Raw genomic sequence first — 13,675 nt, 5'->3', positions numbered from 1 at the left:
TTACCGTAACAGGTGTTATCCAGGGACAGCAGGCAGATATTCTCACATGTGGGTGACGTCATCTACGGAGCCCCGACACGGACAGCTTTTCAAGCAAATTTGATTGAAGATTCAAGTTTGCTGTGCTGCATCACGCATGTGTGCCTTCCTGCTCCACTAGAGGGCGCATCCACTCCTCGTGGTCTCCAGTTCATATAACCAGCCAAGAAGCCAACTTTGGGGAGGCGGGAGGGTTGCAAGAATATCTGCCTGCTGTCCCTGGATAACACCTGTTACGGTAAGTAACTGTGCTTTATCCCGGGACAAGCAGGCAGCATATTCTCACATGTGGGTGACCTCCAAGCCAATGAAAAGAAAAGGGACGGAGGTAAGTTGGCAATTCAAGAAAACAGATTACGCAAAACCGACTGGCCAAACCGGCCGTCGCTCCTGGACAGAGTATCCAGACAGTAATGTGAGGTGAAAGTGTGAACCGAAGACCAAGTGGCAGCTTTGCAAATCTCCTCGATAGGCGTTGACCTGAGAAAATCGACAGATGCCGCCATCGTTCGGACCTTATGCCCCGTAACCCGACCATGCAGCGCGAGACCAGCCTGAGCGTAGCAAAAAGAAATACAAGCTGCCAACCAATTGAACAAGGTGTGCTTGGAAACAGGACGTCCCAACCGATTAGGATCAAAGGACAAAATCGAGGAACCTTCCGATGAGACTGAGTGTGTTGTAGATAAAAAGCCAACGCCCTCTTACAGTTAAGAGTGTGAAGCGCCAACTCCCCAGGATGAGAATGGGGCTTGGGAAAAAACACCGGAAGAACAATGGACTGATTGAGATGAAAATCAGACACCACCTTAGGCAAAAACTTGGGGTGAGTGCGGAGAACCACCTTGTCATGATGGAAAACAGTAAAAGGCGGGTCCGCCACCAGAGCCTGAAGCTCACTAACCCTTCGAGCAGAAATGAGCGCAAGCAAGAAGATCACCTTCCACATGAGGAACTTTAGATGAGATTTATCCATAGGCTCAAACGGAGGTTTCATAAGTTGAGCCAGAACCACATTGAGATCCCAAACCACCGGGTTGGTCGGGTGTCTGCTGTTTTTGTATCACTGCCTGCCTGCGCTCAAGTTCCAGATTCTGCTGCATTTTTAGTGTGTACAACAGACCTGATTCGAGCTATAGGTGAACATGGGGGACACATCATTGAAAGGGAGGACAAGTTAATTGATTTATTTTATGTTCGGTTTTTACTACAGGGCAGAGGCACCGAAACAGATTCTCAGTGCAGGAGTAGTAGTGGCAGAACTCTCTTCTGTCTTCATGGTGTTTTGCAGTACTGAGGCTTATATGGATGCTGCGGGGACGGTGACGGGTCGGTGAATGGGATGGCAGTGGCGGTGACGGGGCGGTGAAAGGGATGGCGTTGACGGGGCGGTGAAAGGGAATGGCGGTGACGGGGCGGTGCAGAGGATGGTGGGCCGGGGACGGTGCAGTGACGGGGACAGATTTTTTCCCCATGTCATTCTCTATCCGGAGGCAATCACGCCCATGCGTCCGATGTGATGTTCTCCCAACGAGGATAAAAGGCTCTGAGATAGCCCCCGATGGGAAGGGGGTCTGACATCAGCACGGAGGGGGCCCGCCCCCATCCGCCCGAACCGTCAAAAAGACGGGGAGGGCTTGGCCGCGGCTGGCGAGTGAGACTTCGGCAAGGCCCGAGGATGCGCCTGCTGGCGTCTCGGCAGCGGGCACGAGAATGCCGGGGTTATCTTTTGAGGATACCGCCGAGGAGGAGCCCGATAGAGCCTCGAGGGAGTCAGCTTCGCCTTCGGTCGCACCAGTGAAGCAAAAGATCTCTCATGCTCCAAAAGGCGCTTAGTAGCCGCCTCTATGGAGTCATCAAACAGCTCGTTTCCAACGCAGGGTAGGTTGGCCAGGCGATCCTGGAGATTAGGATCCATGTCCACCAGCCGCAACCACGCCAGCCAGCGCATGGCCACTGCAAAGGCGGAGACCCGGGACGAGAGTTCAAAGGCATCATACACGGCGTGAAACAGGTGGACACGCAGCTGGGACACAGCCTCGATCAGCTGCCCAAACGAAGCCTGGCGTGAGGTCGGTAAGTCCGCCTGGAAGGCGGGCAAAGACCGAACCAGATGCTTCAAATAGGATGTAAAGGTGAACAAATAGTTCAGCACCCTATTCGCTATCATTGAATTCTGGTACAACCTCCTCCCAAATTTGTCCAAAGTCCGACAACCTTCCGACCGGGCGGAACTGCCGCTGAAACGCGGGACGGGCGAAACTTCTTAAACGAGGACTCAACCATCAAAGACTGGTGAGACAATTGTGCTCGCTTGAACCGGGCAAGGAACCGTCCTGTACATGGACTCCATCTTCGAGGGAACCGCAGTGACCGCATACGGGGTCTCAAGGTTGCGAATAAAGGCTTCCCGGAGTACCTGGTTCAGGGGAAGCCTAAGAGATTCACGAGGCGGAGACAGCATGTCCAATTCCTCCAGGTATTCCTTTGTGTATCGGGAATCCGACTGGAGGTCAAGGCGAAGCGCTCGCCCCATGTCCTGCACGAACCTCGTGAAAGAGGACGGATGAGAGGCTCCCTTGTCCTCGGGAGGGGTGGCAGAACGGGACCGCCCCACCACAGAAAAAGAGGGGGAAGCCTCCCGAGAATAACGAGGCTCCCTCTCCGCACCCCCACGCTCCGAACCCCAGGAAACCGCACTCAGAGAGCGCACTGGGGTCGAGGACCGACGGCGCCTCGAAGAACCCCTCGGGGACGACCCCGGGGTACGAAGCACCGAACCCCTACGGTGGATCTGGGACCGTTCCCTCGACTCCCTCGGAGAAAGCCGAGAACCCCGGCCCAGTGTCCCGGACCGAGGAGGAGTCAGCAACAACTGCGGATTGGTGAGAGACAACTCCGACACCCGCAGAGGCCCCGCGGCGCGAGCCGTCGGGGAATGGCCCCGTCTCGGAGGAGAATCCCGGGCACACTTAGCCGGGCTTCAACCGGTGCTTTGGCTCCCGGCGCCCAGAGGGCGAAAAACGCCTCGAGGCCCAGGGCGAGAACTCCGATGAGGAAGAGAGACGCCTGGACCGGCGCACCTTGCCCCGAGGCGCCTCGACGCGAGGCTCAGGCTGGTCCAGCGCACGCGAGGTCAAGGCCGGGTGCAGATGGGCCAACGCAGAGGAAAGCTCTGAAGAGATCATCACCCGGAGCATGTCCTGAAAAACGGGCACCGACAGCATCGAGGGCATGTCGGACGCCGCAGTGCACTCCACCGAGGGTGACCTCGATACTGAGTATTCCCGCGTGGTGAAGGCATGCCCTGAAGGCTTGGATGGCTTAGCCGGGGCCATGAGCAAGGCACTCCCATCCTTCCCGGCCGGGGTCCCCAAGGATGGCTTCTTCGCTGGTGTCAAACCTGAGGAAGGAAGAGGGGACTTACCCAGAGCCGAGGTCTTTGAGGCCGAGGACAGCCGAGGCGAGGCCGAGGTCATCGAGGCCGAGGTCAATGCCGGGGCCGACGTCGAGGCCGAGACCTGCTCCACTGCAAACAGGTCCGCCATACGGGCCCGATAGCGGCGCAGAGCACGATGTTGAAAAGTAGCGCACCGGGGGCAGGAATCAGTGGGATGATCAGCCCCCAGGCACAAAATGCACCACCGATGGGGATCGGTGATCGATAGCAGTCGATCACACTTGGTGCACTTCTTAAACCCGGACAAGGGCCGGGACATAAAGAGAAGAAAAGGCCGTGGCCAATGAGGCCACGACAATCCGAGAGCCCCCGGGAGTCGAAAAACACATGAAACTTCGCAACCAAAGCAGGAACAAGATGAATACACGCGCACAGCGACTCACTGCAAAAAAACAATAAAGCCGCGGTGCTAGAAGGCACTTTCGGGCGGAGGGACCAAAAACAGGACTTTCTGGCTCTGCGGAAACGAAAGAACTGGAGACCACGAGTGGATCAGGAAGGTACACATGCGTGGTGCAGCACAGCAAACTTGAATCTTCAATCAAGTTTGCTTGAAAAGCTGCCCGCGTCAGGGCTCCGTAGATGACGTCACCCACATGTGAGAATATGCTGCCTGCTTGTCCTGGGATAATAAGGATTTATCACCACTCGATACCCTCATTTTTGCCGGGTAATATAGACCATATTTGAAACCTTTCTCCTTCAATTGAGGTCCCAACATGAGGAATTGTTTCCTCATGTTCGCTGTATTTTTGGCGAAATCAGGCACAAACAACAGTTTGGATCTCTTATAATTTAAATTTCTGTCAGTTTTGGCTAAGTTTGAAATATCTAAAGCCTGCTGGAATCTCAGTAGCTTGAAGATCAAAGGTCTTGGTTTTACTTGACTCCTGGACCATTTTAATGGAATCCTGTGTGCTCGTTCAATTTCTAGGGCTTGTTTGAAGTTTAACTGTAGAAGCTTAGGCAGAAGGTTTTCTAAAAATTGGGCAGTATTACCCCCTTCCAAATTTTCAGCTAATCTAATAATTTTTATGTTCTTCCTTCTGCCTCTATTCTCATAATCTTCCAGTTGTCTTTTTAATTCCTGCAGAGTTAAACTCTCAGAGAGTTCTAATCTCTCCACTTTATCTTCTAACGTTGTCATTCGTTTACTCGTTAACTCCATTTGCTGGTTCAAATTCAACATCTCCTCCTTCACTTCAGTAATGCTGATCACAGTGTGGCAGCATTTGTTTTAGACATTGGAATTCAGCCATATGGTCTTGAATGGTCTTGTCCCCGCAGTGAGGCATGAAGGATCGCGCAGTCCCCGCAGCCCACACCCGCCTGCCCAATCTATCCTAGTGATTAGCCAGCTCTCTTCCTTCTCCTCACCTTAGTTTGTAGGTTTTCTTTTTCGGCGACCCGCACGCTATCAAAGAGCCGCGTACCCGCTGCTGCTCAGTTTCGATCTTCTGCTCTGACGCAACCGGAAACAGGAAGTTGCAGCAGAGCAGAAGATTGAACACTGAGCAGCCGCGCGTGCGCGGCTCTTTGGGAAAGCGTGCAGGTCGCCGAAAAAGAAAGCCTGCAAACTAAGGTGAGGAGAAGGGAGAGAGCTGGCTAATCACTACGATCGATTGGGCAGGCGGGTGGGGGCTGCGAGGACCGTGCGATCGCCCGTGTTCCCGGCTCAAACTGGAAGGAGGGAGTGAAAGGGAAAAGGATTCTGGGCCAAGGGGATGAAAACAGAAAGAAAAACCCACAGCAGGAAAGAAAGGGAAGGACAGGCAGGTGAGCCAGATGCTAGAAGCAGGGGGGGGGGGGGGGAGAAAGAGGGAAAAAAGCTAGATGGGGTTGAAAAGAAGAGACACACTGGTATGGAAGAGGAAGATAGGGGAAATCTGGACACAGGAAGGTAACAGAAAGAGGGGAAATTATGTGCATGGGGCATAGGGACAGAGACATAAAGGGGACATGCCATGGGGATGGACACGGGGGGGGGGCATGGCAGATACATAGGGGAGATATTAGAAATGGGGAAAATAGGAGCACAGAAGCGAGATGGTTTGTGGGGATGGGACAGGGACCGAGCTTGCAGGCTCCAATGGCTTGCACAAATTACATTGTAACGTGCCATGAAAATAAGAGGGAGGAAAGTAGATAGATAGGCCACGCGAGAGGAGCTGAAGGGTGGTAGAAAGGAACAGATGGTAAAGGAGGGAGGGAAGGGTGGTGGTGGAAAGGAATAGGACAGACATTGAAGGAGGGTGGAGAGGAACAGACCCTGAAGGGAAATGTGGAAGACAGAATGGGAAGAAGACAGATGCCAGACTATGGGGGAGCGAAGGGAAGAAGACGGGTGCTAGACCAATTGGGGGGGGGGGGGTGAAGGGAGAGGCACAGTAACAGCAAATGGAAGACGCAGAGAGAAGACACACAGTGGATGGAAGGAATTGAATGAGAAGATGTGGAAAGCAGAAACCAGATAACAAAGGTACAAAAAAAATTCTATTTATTTATTTTTTGCTTTAGGATAAAGTAGTATATTAGTTGTATTGATAAAAATTTATAAACAAAGCCCTGCCAGCTGAACATCTCTTTCTCTAGTTCAGCAGCAGGAACTTTGATTTATAAGAAAGGAATAAGCTAAATATTACAGTACTAAGGCTTATATGGATGCAGCAGGGACGGGGATGGGGCGGTGAATGGGATGGCAGTGGCGGTGACGGGGCGGTGAAAGGGGTGGCGGTGACGGTGCGGTGAAGGGAATGGCGGTGACGGGGCAGTGCAGAGGATGGTGGGACGGGGCGGTGGTGGGGACAGATTTTTTCCCCGTGTTATTCTCTACGCCGGTAAGAGAAAAAATATCAAAAACCTCTAAAATCTTTCCAAATTGTTGCCCAGGTCAGAGGAGCGTCGCAATCACACCTCCATTTTGTGCGCACTCCAAGCCATGCCCCCCAGGAATGAGATTTTTTAAATTGTTCTTTTTAGTTGCTTCTTTGTAATATTGCTGATTGTCTTGATTATATTCTGTACAATAAGTTTATTCTTGATAATTTTGTTTAATTTAAAAAAAAAAAAAAGATTATAGTATATATATGAAAAATGGATAGAAGAAATTGCATTACAATTAGTACTATTATTATGGGGGTGTGGTCAGGAGTGGAGTTTGGGCAGGGTACTCGGTTGATATTTGACAGACTTAGGGGGTACTTGGCTTGAAGAAGTTGAGAAACACTGTTCTAAACTACTGATGCTTTAAGAAAAGAGACCGCTGGCCAGCATCTACACTGCAACAAATCTAGCTCTCCTCCTAGCTTAGTCACAAGATGGTCTAGGAAGAACAGTAAACCCCTATGCAGGAGAGCTGACCAGGTTGGCTCTGCTGAGTATGACAGCGCTGACCTCCTTTGCACCGATATTGATGAGCCAGACAGTGACTGCCAGGGAGAGTTCAGGCCAGCAGTAGGTCACTCCACCAAGCCTGCTGTTAGCTCATATAAGACCTCAGGAGCCAGGAAACTACATCTCCAAGAAAGGCAGAGAATCAGCAGGAAGCTGTCACATGACCAGGCACAGCTGCAAAAGGAGATTTCTCCCTTCTCCCTCTTCAGAGCAAGGAGGGGTGGCTTGGAGCCAGTTAAAACGAGGCAGCTGAGAAATGGATGGGGGGGGAGGAGCAGAGAGGCTGGGAACGGGAGCCTCAGAGGCAGCAAGAATTTTCTCCCCAGCTGAATGCTGATGAGGGGGGAAAGGACTGTGAGATGGTGGACCTTTCAGAGATATCTGATCCCACCATTGAGAGGCAGCTGGAAAGCTGGAAACCCATGGACACTGGTGTGCCAAGTATTCCTAGTGGGAGATTGGAAGCAATGGACACAAGCTAAAAAGGTTGGAAGTGCTTTGCTATTTTTGATTCTTAACTGTTTGCTGAAAGTTTTGGGACTAAGTTCACCGAACAGGTGGTGGACACCTGGAATGTGCTTCCAGAGGGCGTGATAGGACAGGGTATGGTATTGGAGTTCAAGAAGAGATTGGACAATTTTCTGAAGGAAAAGGGGATAGAAGGGTATAGATAGAAGATTACTATATAGGTCCTGGACCTGATGGGCCGCCATGTTAGCGGACTGCTGGGTGTGATGGACCTCAGGTCTGACTCAGCAGAGGCGCTGCTTATGTTCTTAAGTTCGCTGTGTGTTCAGAATTGCTTAAACTTCCCAGAGCTAGGCGCTGAAGAATGCTTTCACATAGTTTGTTGCCTTGAACTGCCTAAACATTTGCAAACTATGGGCAGCATTTTGTTTCTAAACTAAACTAAACTAAACCTTGGGTTTATATACCGCACCATCTCCACGAATGCGGAGCTCGGCACGGATTACAGGAAGAAAGATGAGAGAGGAACTACAGTGGAGAGATTAAAGAGTTAGGTGTAAAGGGGGAAGGTGAGAGGCCTAAGAGGGGGGAAGTGTTACAGTTTTGAGAATAGCCAGGTTTTTAGGTGTTTGCGGAAGAGTTGGAGGGAGCTTGAGGTTCGGAGAGGGGAGGGGAGGTTATTCCAGATCTCAGTGATTCTAAAGGGGAGGGATGACCCAAGTTTGCCTACATGGGAAATACCTTTTATGGAAGGGAAGGATAGTTTAAAAATTTGGGAGGATCTGGAGGAAGTAGGGGTTGGGGAGTTCCAGGATAGAGGGATAACGGCAGGAAGGATGCCATGTAGGATCTTATAGGCCAGACACGCACATTTGAAGTGGATCCTGGGGATTACTGGGAGCCAATGGAGCTTAGACAGGAGTGGTGAGACGTGATCAAATTTGCTTTTCGCGAAAACAAGCTTAGCTGCGGCGTTCTGAATCCGCTGAAGTCTGTGGAGGCTTTTCTTGGTTAGGCTGAGATAGATAGAATTGCAATAATCCAATCTGGAGAGGATGATGGATTGTACTAGGACTGCGAAGTGTTTTTGGTGAAAATAGGGTCTGACTTTCCTTAGCATGTGAAGGCTGAAGAAGCATTTCTTCACCAGGGATTGGAGATGTTCGTTGAAGGATAGAGAAGAGTCTAAGGTGACACCCAGAACTTTGCTTGAGAACTCGAGCTGTAATGGGGGGCCGGTGGACAATGGGATGGAGGAAGGTAGATGGTCTAATTTTTGGCCGAGCCAAAGGAGTTTTGTTTTGGACTCGTTTAGTTTCATATGCATTGTGAATGCCCAGGATTGGAGGTTCTTTATGCATGAGGATATGTTCGTGGAGAGGTTAGTGAGGTTCGAGTCGGTCTCAAGGAGGACGAGGATGTCAACAGCGTAAGTGTAAAGAGTTTCAAGGGGAGATAGTTGGAGTAGTTTCAGGGAGGACATGTAAATGTTAAAGAGGATTGGGGAGAGGGGTGAGCCTTGTGGGACACCACAAGTCGGGGTCCAGGGGGAGGATGAGGTGCCGCTCATGTTAACCATGTAAGAACGGGAGCGCAAGAATTTGGAGAACCAATCAAGAACTATGGAGCTAATGCCTATCTCGGAGAGTTGGAAAGTTAGAATGTCGTGGTGGACAACGTCAAAAGCTGCGGAGAGGTCGAATTGTAGAAGGACAGCAAACTTGTTACGAGAATGCAGTTGCTGAACCTTAGAGATTAGAGAGGCCAATAGGGATTCAGTGCAGAAGTTGGGTCTGAAGCCATATTGGTAAGGTAAGAGGATGGAGAATCTTTCTAAGTAGGAAGAGAGCTGAGTAGATATGATAGACTCGAGCAGTTTGGTGAGGAGAGGGATATTTGCTATTGGACGGTAGTTGGATGGTATGGAGGGGTCTAGGTCAGCTTTTTTCAGTAAAGGGGTCAATGCGATGTGCCCCATTTCAGTGGAGAATAGGCCTGATAATAGGGCAGAATTTATGAGTTTGGTAAGAGATGTGATGGCCTGTGCAGGGATTTTCTCAAATAGGTAGGAGGGAAATGGGTCCAGGATGCAGTTGCATGATTTTAACTTGAGGCAGAGTTTAAGGGTCTGAGAATCAGATATGAGCTCGAAGACAGTCCAGGATCTGTCGGCAGGGATGGGGTTGAGAGCAGCTAGGGTGGGGTTGGGTTCGGGGGGCACCAGAGAATTGTAGGAGATTGCGGGCGGAGTTTCCTTCCTCTCCACACAGCTGGAGGCTAATTAGCTATAGATAAGCTTCTGCGGGAAACGTCAGTCACGGAGCAGCTCCGTTTGTGTGAGTTCCCTAGCTGCAAGCAGCCTGTGGAAGGATTCCAAGTTGGTCAGTTTACTTTTGGGTTTGTTTTGGTTTTGTGAAGTTTCATTTTTTTCTTTATGCAGCAAATATCTTGAGTGCTTCTCTCTGCTGCTACTTCATAGGCAGAGAGTCTAGTTAAAATTAGTTCTACCATTTAAGGCTGGTGAAGAGGACTGAGTTGCAAAGACCAAAATCCAGCCAAAAGACTGGTATGTGTTTGTTTGCCCGTTTTTGTGAAAATAAGAAGCAGACTTACATTTGTGAAACCAGGGCAGCCAGGTTGGCCCAACATTTATGTTTTTGTCCCTGAACAAATGTGTTAACATTATTGCATCTTACTGATAACATCCAAGCCGCCTGACTCAGGGTCAGGAATAAAAGTATATTTGGATTTTGGACATTGCTGGGTTTGTGTGATTTTCATTACCTATTACTACCATTTACCTGATATTTTCACCCTAGGCCTGAAGGATTCTTTGATTGGAAGGAACGCGCTGGGAGCAGAATCAGTCGCGGTATACCAGGCTCGCTGCGCCTATCAGGAGCACAGGTTGCAACAACATATAGTAACTTACTGATTATTTTGGTTTTGATTTTAGCTGCAAGAGAAGTATTTAGTTTTGCAGTCTTTAAAGGTCCACTCTTCTTCTCTTTCATGCGTGCTCTAATATCTTTCAAAACTGTAATGTCGACTGCTTTCAAGTCCCCCATAATCTATAAGAGAAAACACCAAGAGAAGTTTTCATTAACCAGCCTAAGACTACCACACAGCAGTACATACAGTTAATGCAGAACTATCTGCTGTCAAAATCATTCCTTGTATCCATTTCTACTATCTAGTGATGTTTTTTTTTCCTTATCACCCAGATCTTTAACTTTTAAACCTCACCCTACTGGAAGATTAGGTTCTTACCTTTGGTAATCTTCTTTCTGTAAGTCCCTTATGGCAGGGGTCCCCAACCCCCTGCCTGTGGCCTGGCCGCCTGACAGCCGGGCTTTGAGAGATCCTCCATCCCTCAGCAGAACCCCACCGACCACCGTTCAAAAAAAGTGGCAGTGGCGGTAGCAGCGAATAGGCTGTTTCGCTGCTTTCTCCGGGCATTCCCTCTGCCGCCCCGGTCAGAGGGTCAGGGTTCTGCTGCACGTGGGGGATGGGAAGGAGAGATGGAAAGGTGCTGCGCAGGGAGATGGGTTGGCAGGGTCATCAGGGTTCTGCTGCATGTGGGGGGATTGGGGGGAGAGATGGAAAGGTGCGCAGAGGAATGGGTTGGTGGGGTCATCGGAGTTCTTCTGCACACGTGTCACTGTCTTTCAATGTCCCCAGATGGGATCGTTTGGTTGCAGGAAAACAAGTTCAGGGCTCCCACTGATTCTGCATTATGGTAAGTTGTATAATTTCTATTATGATATTATAACTTAATAATAGAAATGTAATTTTTTTTTTTTTTTAATATATGTTTATTGAAAGTGAGAAAAGTCACAACTATACAAAATACAATCTCAACAGCATAAAGCGCATAAAAGGTCCAAATATCAGTAAGAAAAAACAAAGGCAACAATCCCACCAGCCAAACCCATCCAAGAACCCAAAGGTAGAGCAGATCAATAGATCTCAGTGTGGGGTGGCAGTGGAAACTCATCAGGACAGTGAGAATCAATTATCAAACCAGCCAGTACAGTGGCCTTCCCCCCTATTGTTTTAAATAGTGACCCCTAAATCATCCAGCCACACCAGTCGCACAAGCACACCCACTCCAGACACCCCAATACACACACCAGCACACTCCCCAAGCCTCCCTCCCACCGCCCCTGAGGTACCAAGAACCCTGCAAGCTCCCGCCAGGAACAAGTAATCTGCAGTCTAGAGATGAAAGAACCATCACCCCCCCCCCCAGTCTCTCAAGAGGACACTAGATCACGCAAGCTCTCCTACAAGGCAACATAATGCTGTGCAAAGTCCTCGCATAGCACCTGATCTCAAACTGAGCTAACTCCCGAAGTCTACCCCTCCACTGGGACACCAGTGGCGTGTCTGCGGATATCCAATAAGTCAAAATCAGTTTTTTGACTAAAAGGAGAACATTGTAAAAAAACGGCATTGGGGTAAGTGTGAATCCCTGATCCCGAAGTGTAGCCTGCAAGCCCAACAAAAGGGTCCCATAATCCCACTCAACTGGTCGATGCACAACTCTCTCCAAAAGGGGAAGTACCTCTTTCCATATAGTCAGTTTTGAGCACTCTAGGAAGGAGTGGACGTAGGTGCCGGCCTGACAATTGCACTTAGAGATCACTATCCCAGAGTCCCAAGCGTGCCCCTCTTTGTGCAGTAAAGTAAGCTCTGTGGAGAAGTTTGTACTGGAGCTCCTGAAAGTCAGCTGATTTATTAAAGGAATACAGGGTCCGGAAACAGGCCAGAAACTGCGGTTCAGAAAGGCTATGTCCCAAGTCCTTTTCCCATGCGGACCACAACGGCACCAGCACGGACAAAGAGACTGAGGATTTCAGCAATCTGTACCAGTGGGAGAAAGTATTGGCTTGCATCGGCGTGACCAAGAGAACTTCATTCAACTGCTCCTTATCCCAAGCCCCCGTAGTGTCCCTACGTTCAGCATCCCAGTAATGCCGAAGTTGAAAGTAAGAGAACAAATAGTGAGAAAGAAAGCCCCACCTATCCCAGACCTGCTGGAAAGAGGGGAAACCCTTGGGAGACAAGTCCAATAGTTGCATCATAGACACACATCCCCTGGCAGTCCAATCATATATCGACCGACCCCAGCCCGGGGCAAACTGGGAATTGCCCTCAAACCGCATAAATGGAGATGTTCGCGGGCTCAATCCCTGCCTCCGCCGCCACCACCGCCAGGCCAGCCGAAACAGCTAGAGAAATTGAAAACAAGTCAGATACTGGCGAGCTGGATCTGACTGGGAGTGAAGCAGGTTCATAAATTGAAACGGGTGGCACCAGCCATCTATCCAACTCGGGGAAGAGTAGCGGGCACATCCAGCGTACCCCTCAAAAATCCAACATAGTAGCACAGCCACATTATACAACCGAATGTCCGGGAGTTTAGACCACCCAAGCTCTTATCCAATGTCAATTTAAGCACGCCAATCCGTGGTGTCCCATGTCTCCAGATAAAATAGGAAATAACAGATTTGAAAGAGAGCTCATCTTGCCGCCGAAGCCAAAGTGGCATAGTCTGCAGGGGGTACAGCAGCTTAGGGACCAGGACCATCTTGACAAGGGCCACCCTCCCAAACAGGCCCAACGGCAGTTTCCGCCGTGCCTGACACAGTTTCCCGATGGTCTCAAGAAGACACCAAACATTAGCGTTGTAAAGAATAGCTAGATCAGAGGTCTCAAACACGCGGCCCCCCAGGGATTATATTGCGGCCCGCGATCTGTCCTTGCCTAAAGCAGGGGTCCCCAATCTGCTTCCCTTCCCACTGCCCTCCCCCAAGCCACCGCAATCGGGGAACAGGCCAGCGCCCGAGGTCTTAGCTCTCCCTGCATATCTTCCCCAGCTCGGAGCCGACCAATTCTTGCCACCCGACGTCAATTCTAATGTCGGGGAGGAAGTTCCGGGCCAGCCAATCGCTGCCTGGCTGGCCCGGAAGTTCCTCCCCGACATTAGAATTGACATTGGGTGGAGTGAATTGGTTGGCCCCGCGCTGAGGAAGATAAGCAGGGAGAGTTTAGACCTCGGCACTGGCCTGTTCTTCGATTGCGGCGGCGGCAGCTTGTTCCCCGATTGCGGAGGTGGCAGCCTGTTCCCAGATTGTGGTGGCGGCAGCTTGTTCCCCGATTGCGGCGGTGGCGGCCTGTTCCGATTGTGGTGGCGGCGGCTTGTTCCCCGATTGCGGCGGTGGCGGCCTGTTCCCCGATTGCGGCGGTGGCGGCTTGTTACCCGATTGCAGCGGCGGCAGCCTGTTACCTGATTGCGGCGGTGGTGGCCTG

The 13,675-nt window shown here is 50.5% G+C and overlaps 1 protein-coding gene across 3 annotated transcripts in view; it reads right to left on the bottom strand.

Moving 5' to 3' along the window:
- The window catches only part of LOC117361634, a 156,343-nt gene that overhangs the window by 136,656 nt on the left and 6,012 nt on the right, over window positions 1-13,675 (bottom strand). For 2 of the 3 annotated variants that reach the window (XM_033947254.1, XM_033947253.1), the window contains exon 2: window positions 10,293-10,431. In XM_033947254.1, the coding sequence (XP_033803145.1) occupies window positions 10,293-10,428 (136 nt within the window). In that variant the 5' untranslated portion in view covers window positions 10,429-10,431. Of the gene's footprint in view, window positions 1-10,292; window positions 10,432-13,675 lie in introns of those variants that run through there. The other variant, XM_033947255.1, reaches the window with a different exon arrangement.

This window comes from Geotrypetes seraphini, chromosome 5, assembly GCF_902459505.1.
Source record: "Geotrypetes seraphini chromosome 5, aGeoSer1.1, whole genome shotgun sequence".
NCBI classification, from domain to species: domain Eukaryota; kingdom Metazoa; phylum Chordata; class Amphibia; order Gymnophiona; family Dermophiidae; genus Geotrypetes; species Geotrypetes seraphini.
This window is presented reverse-complemented; position numbering and strand designations above follow the sequence as displayed.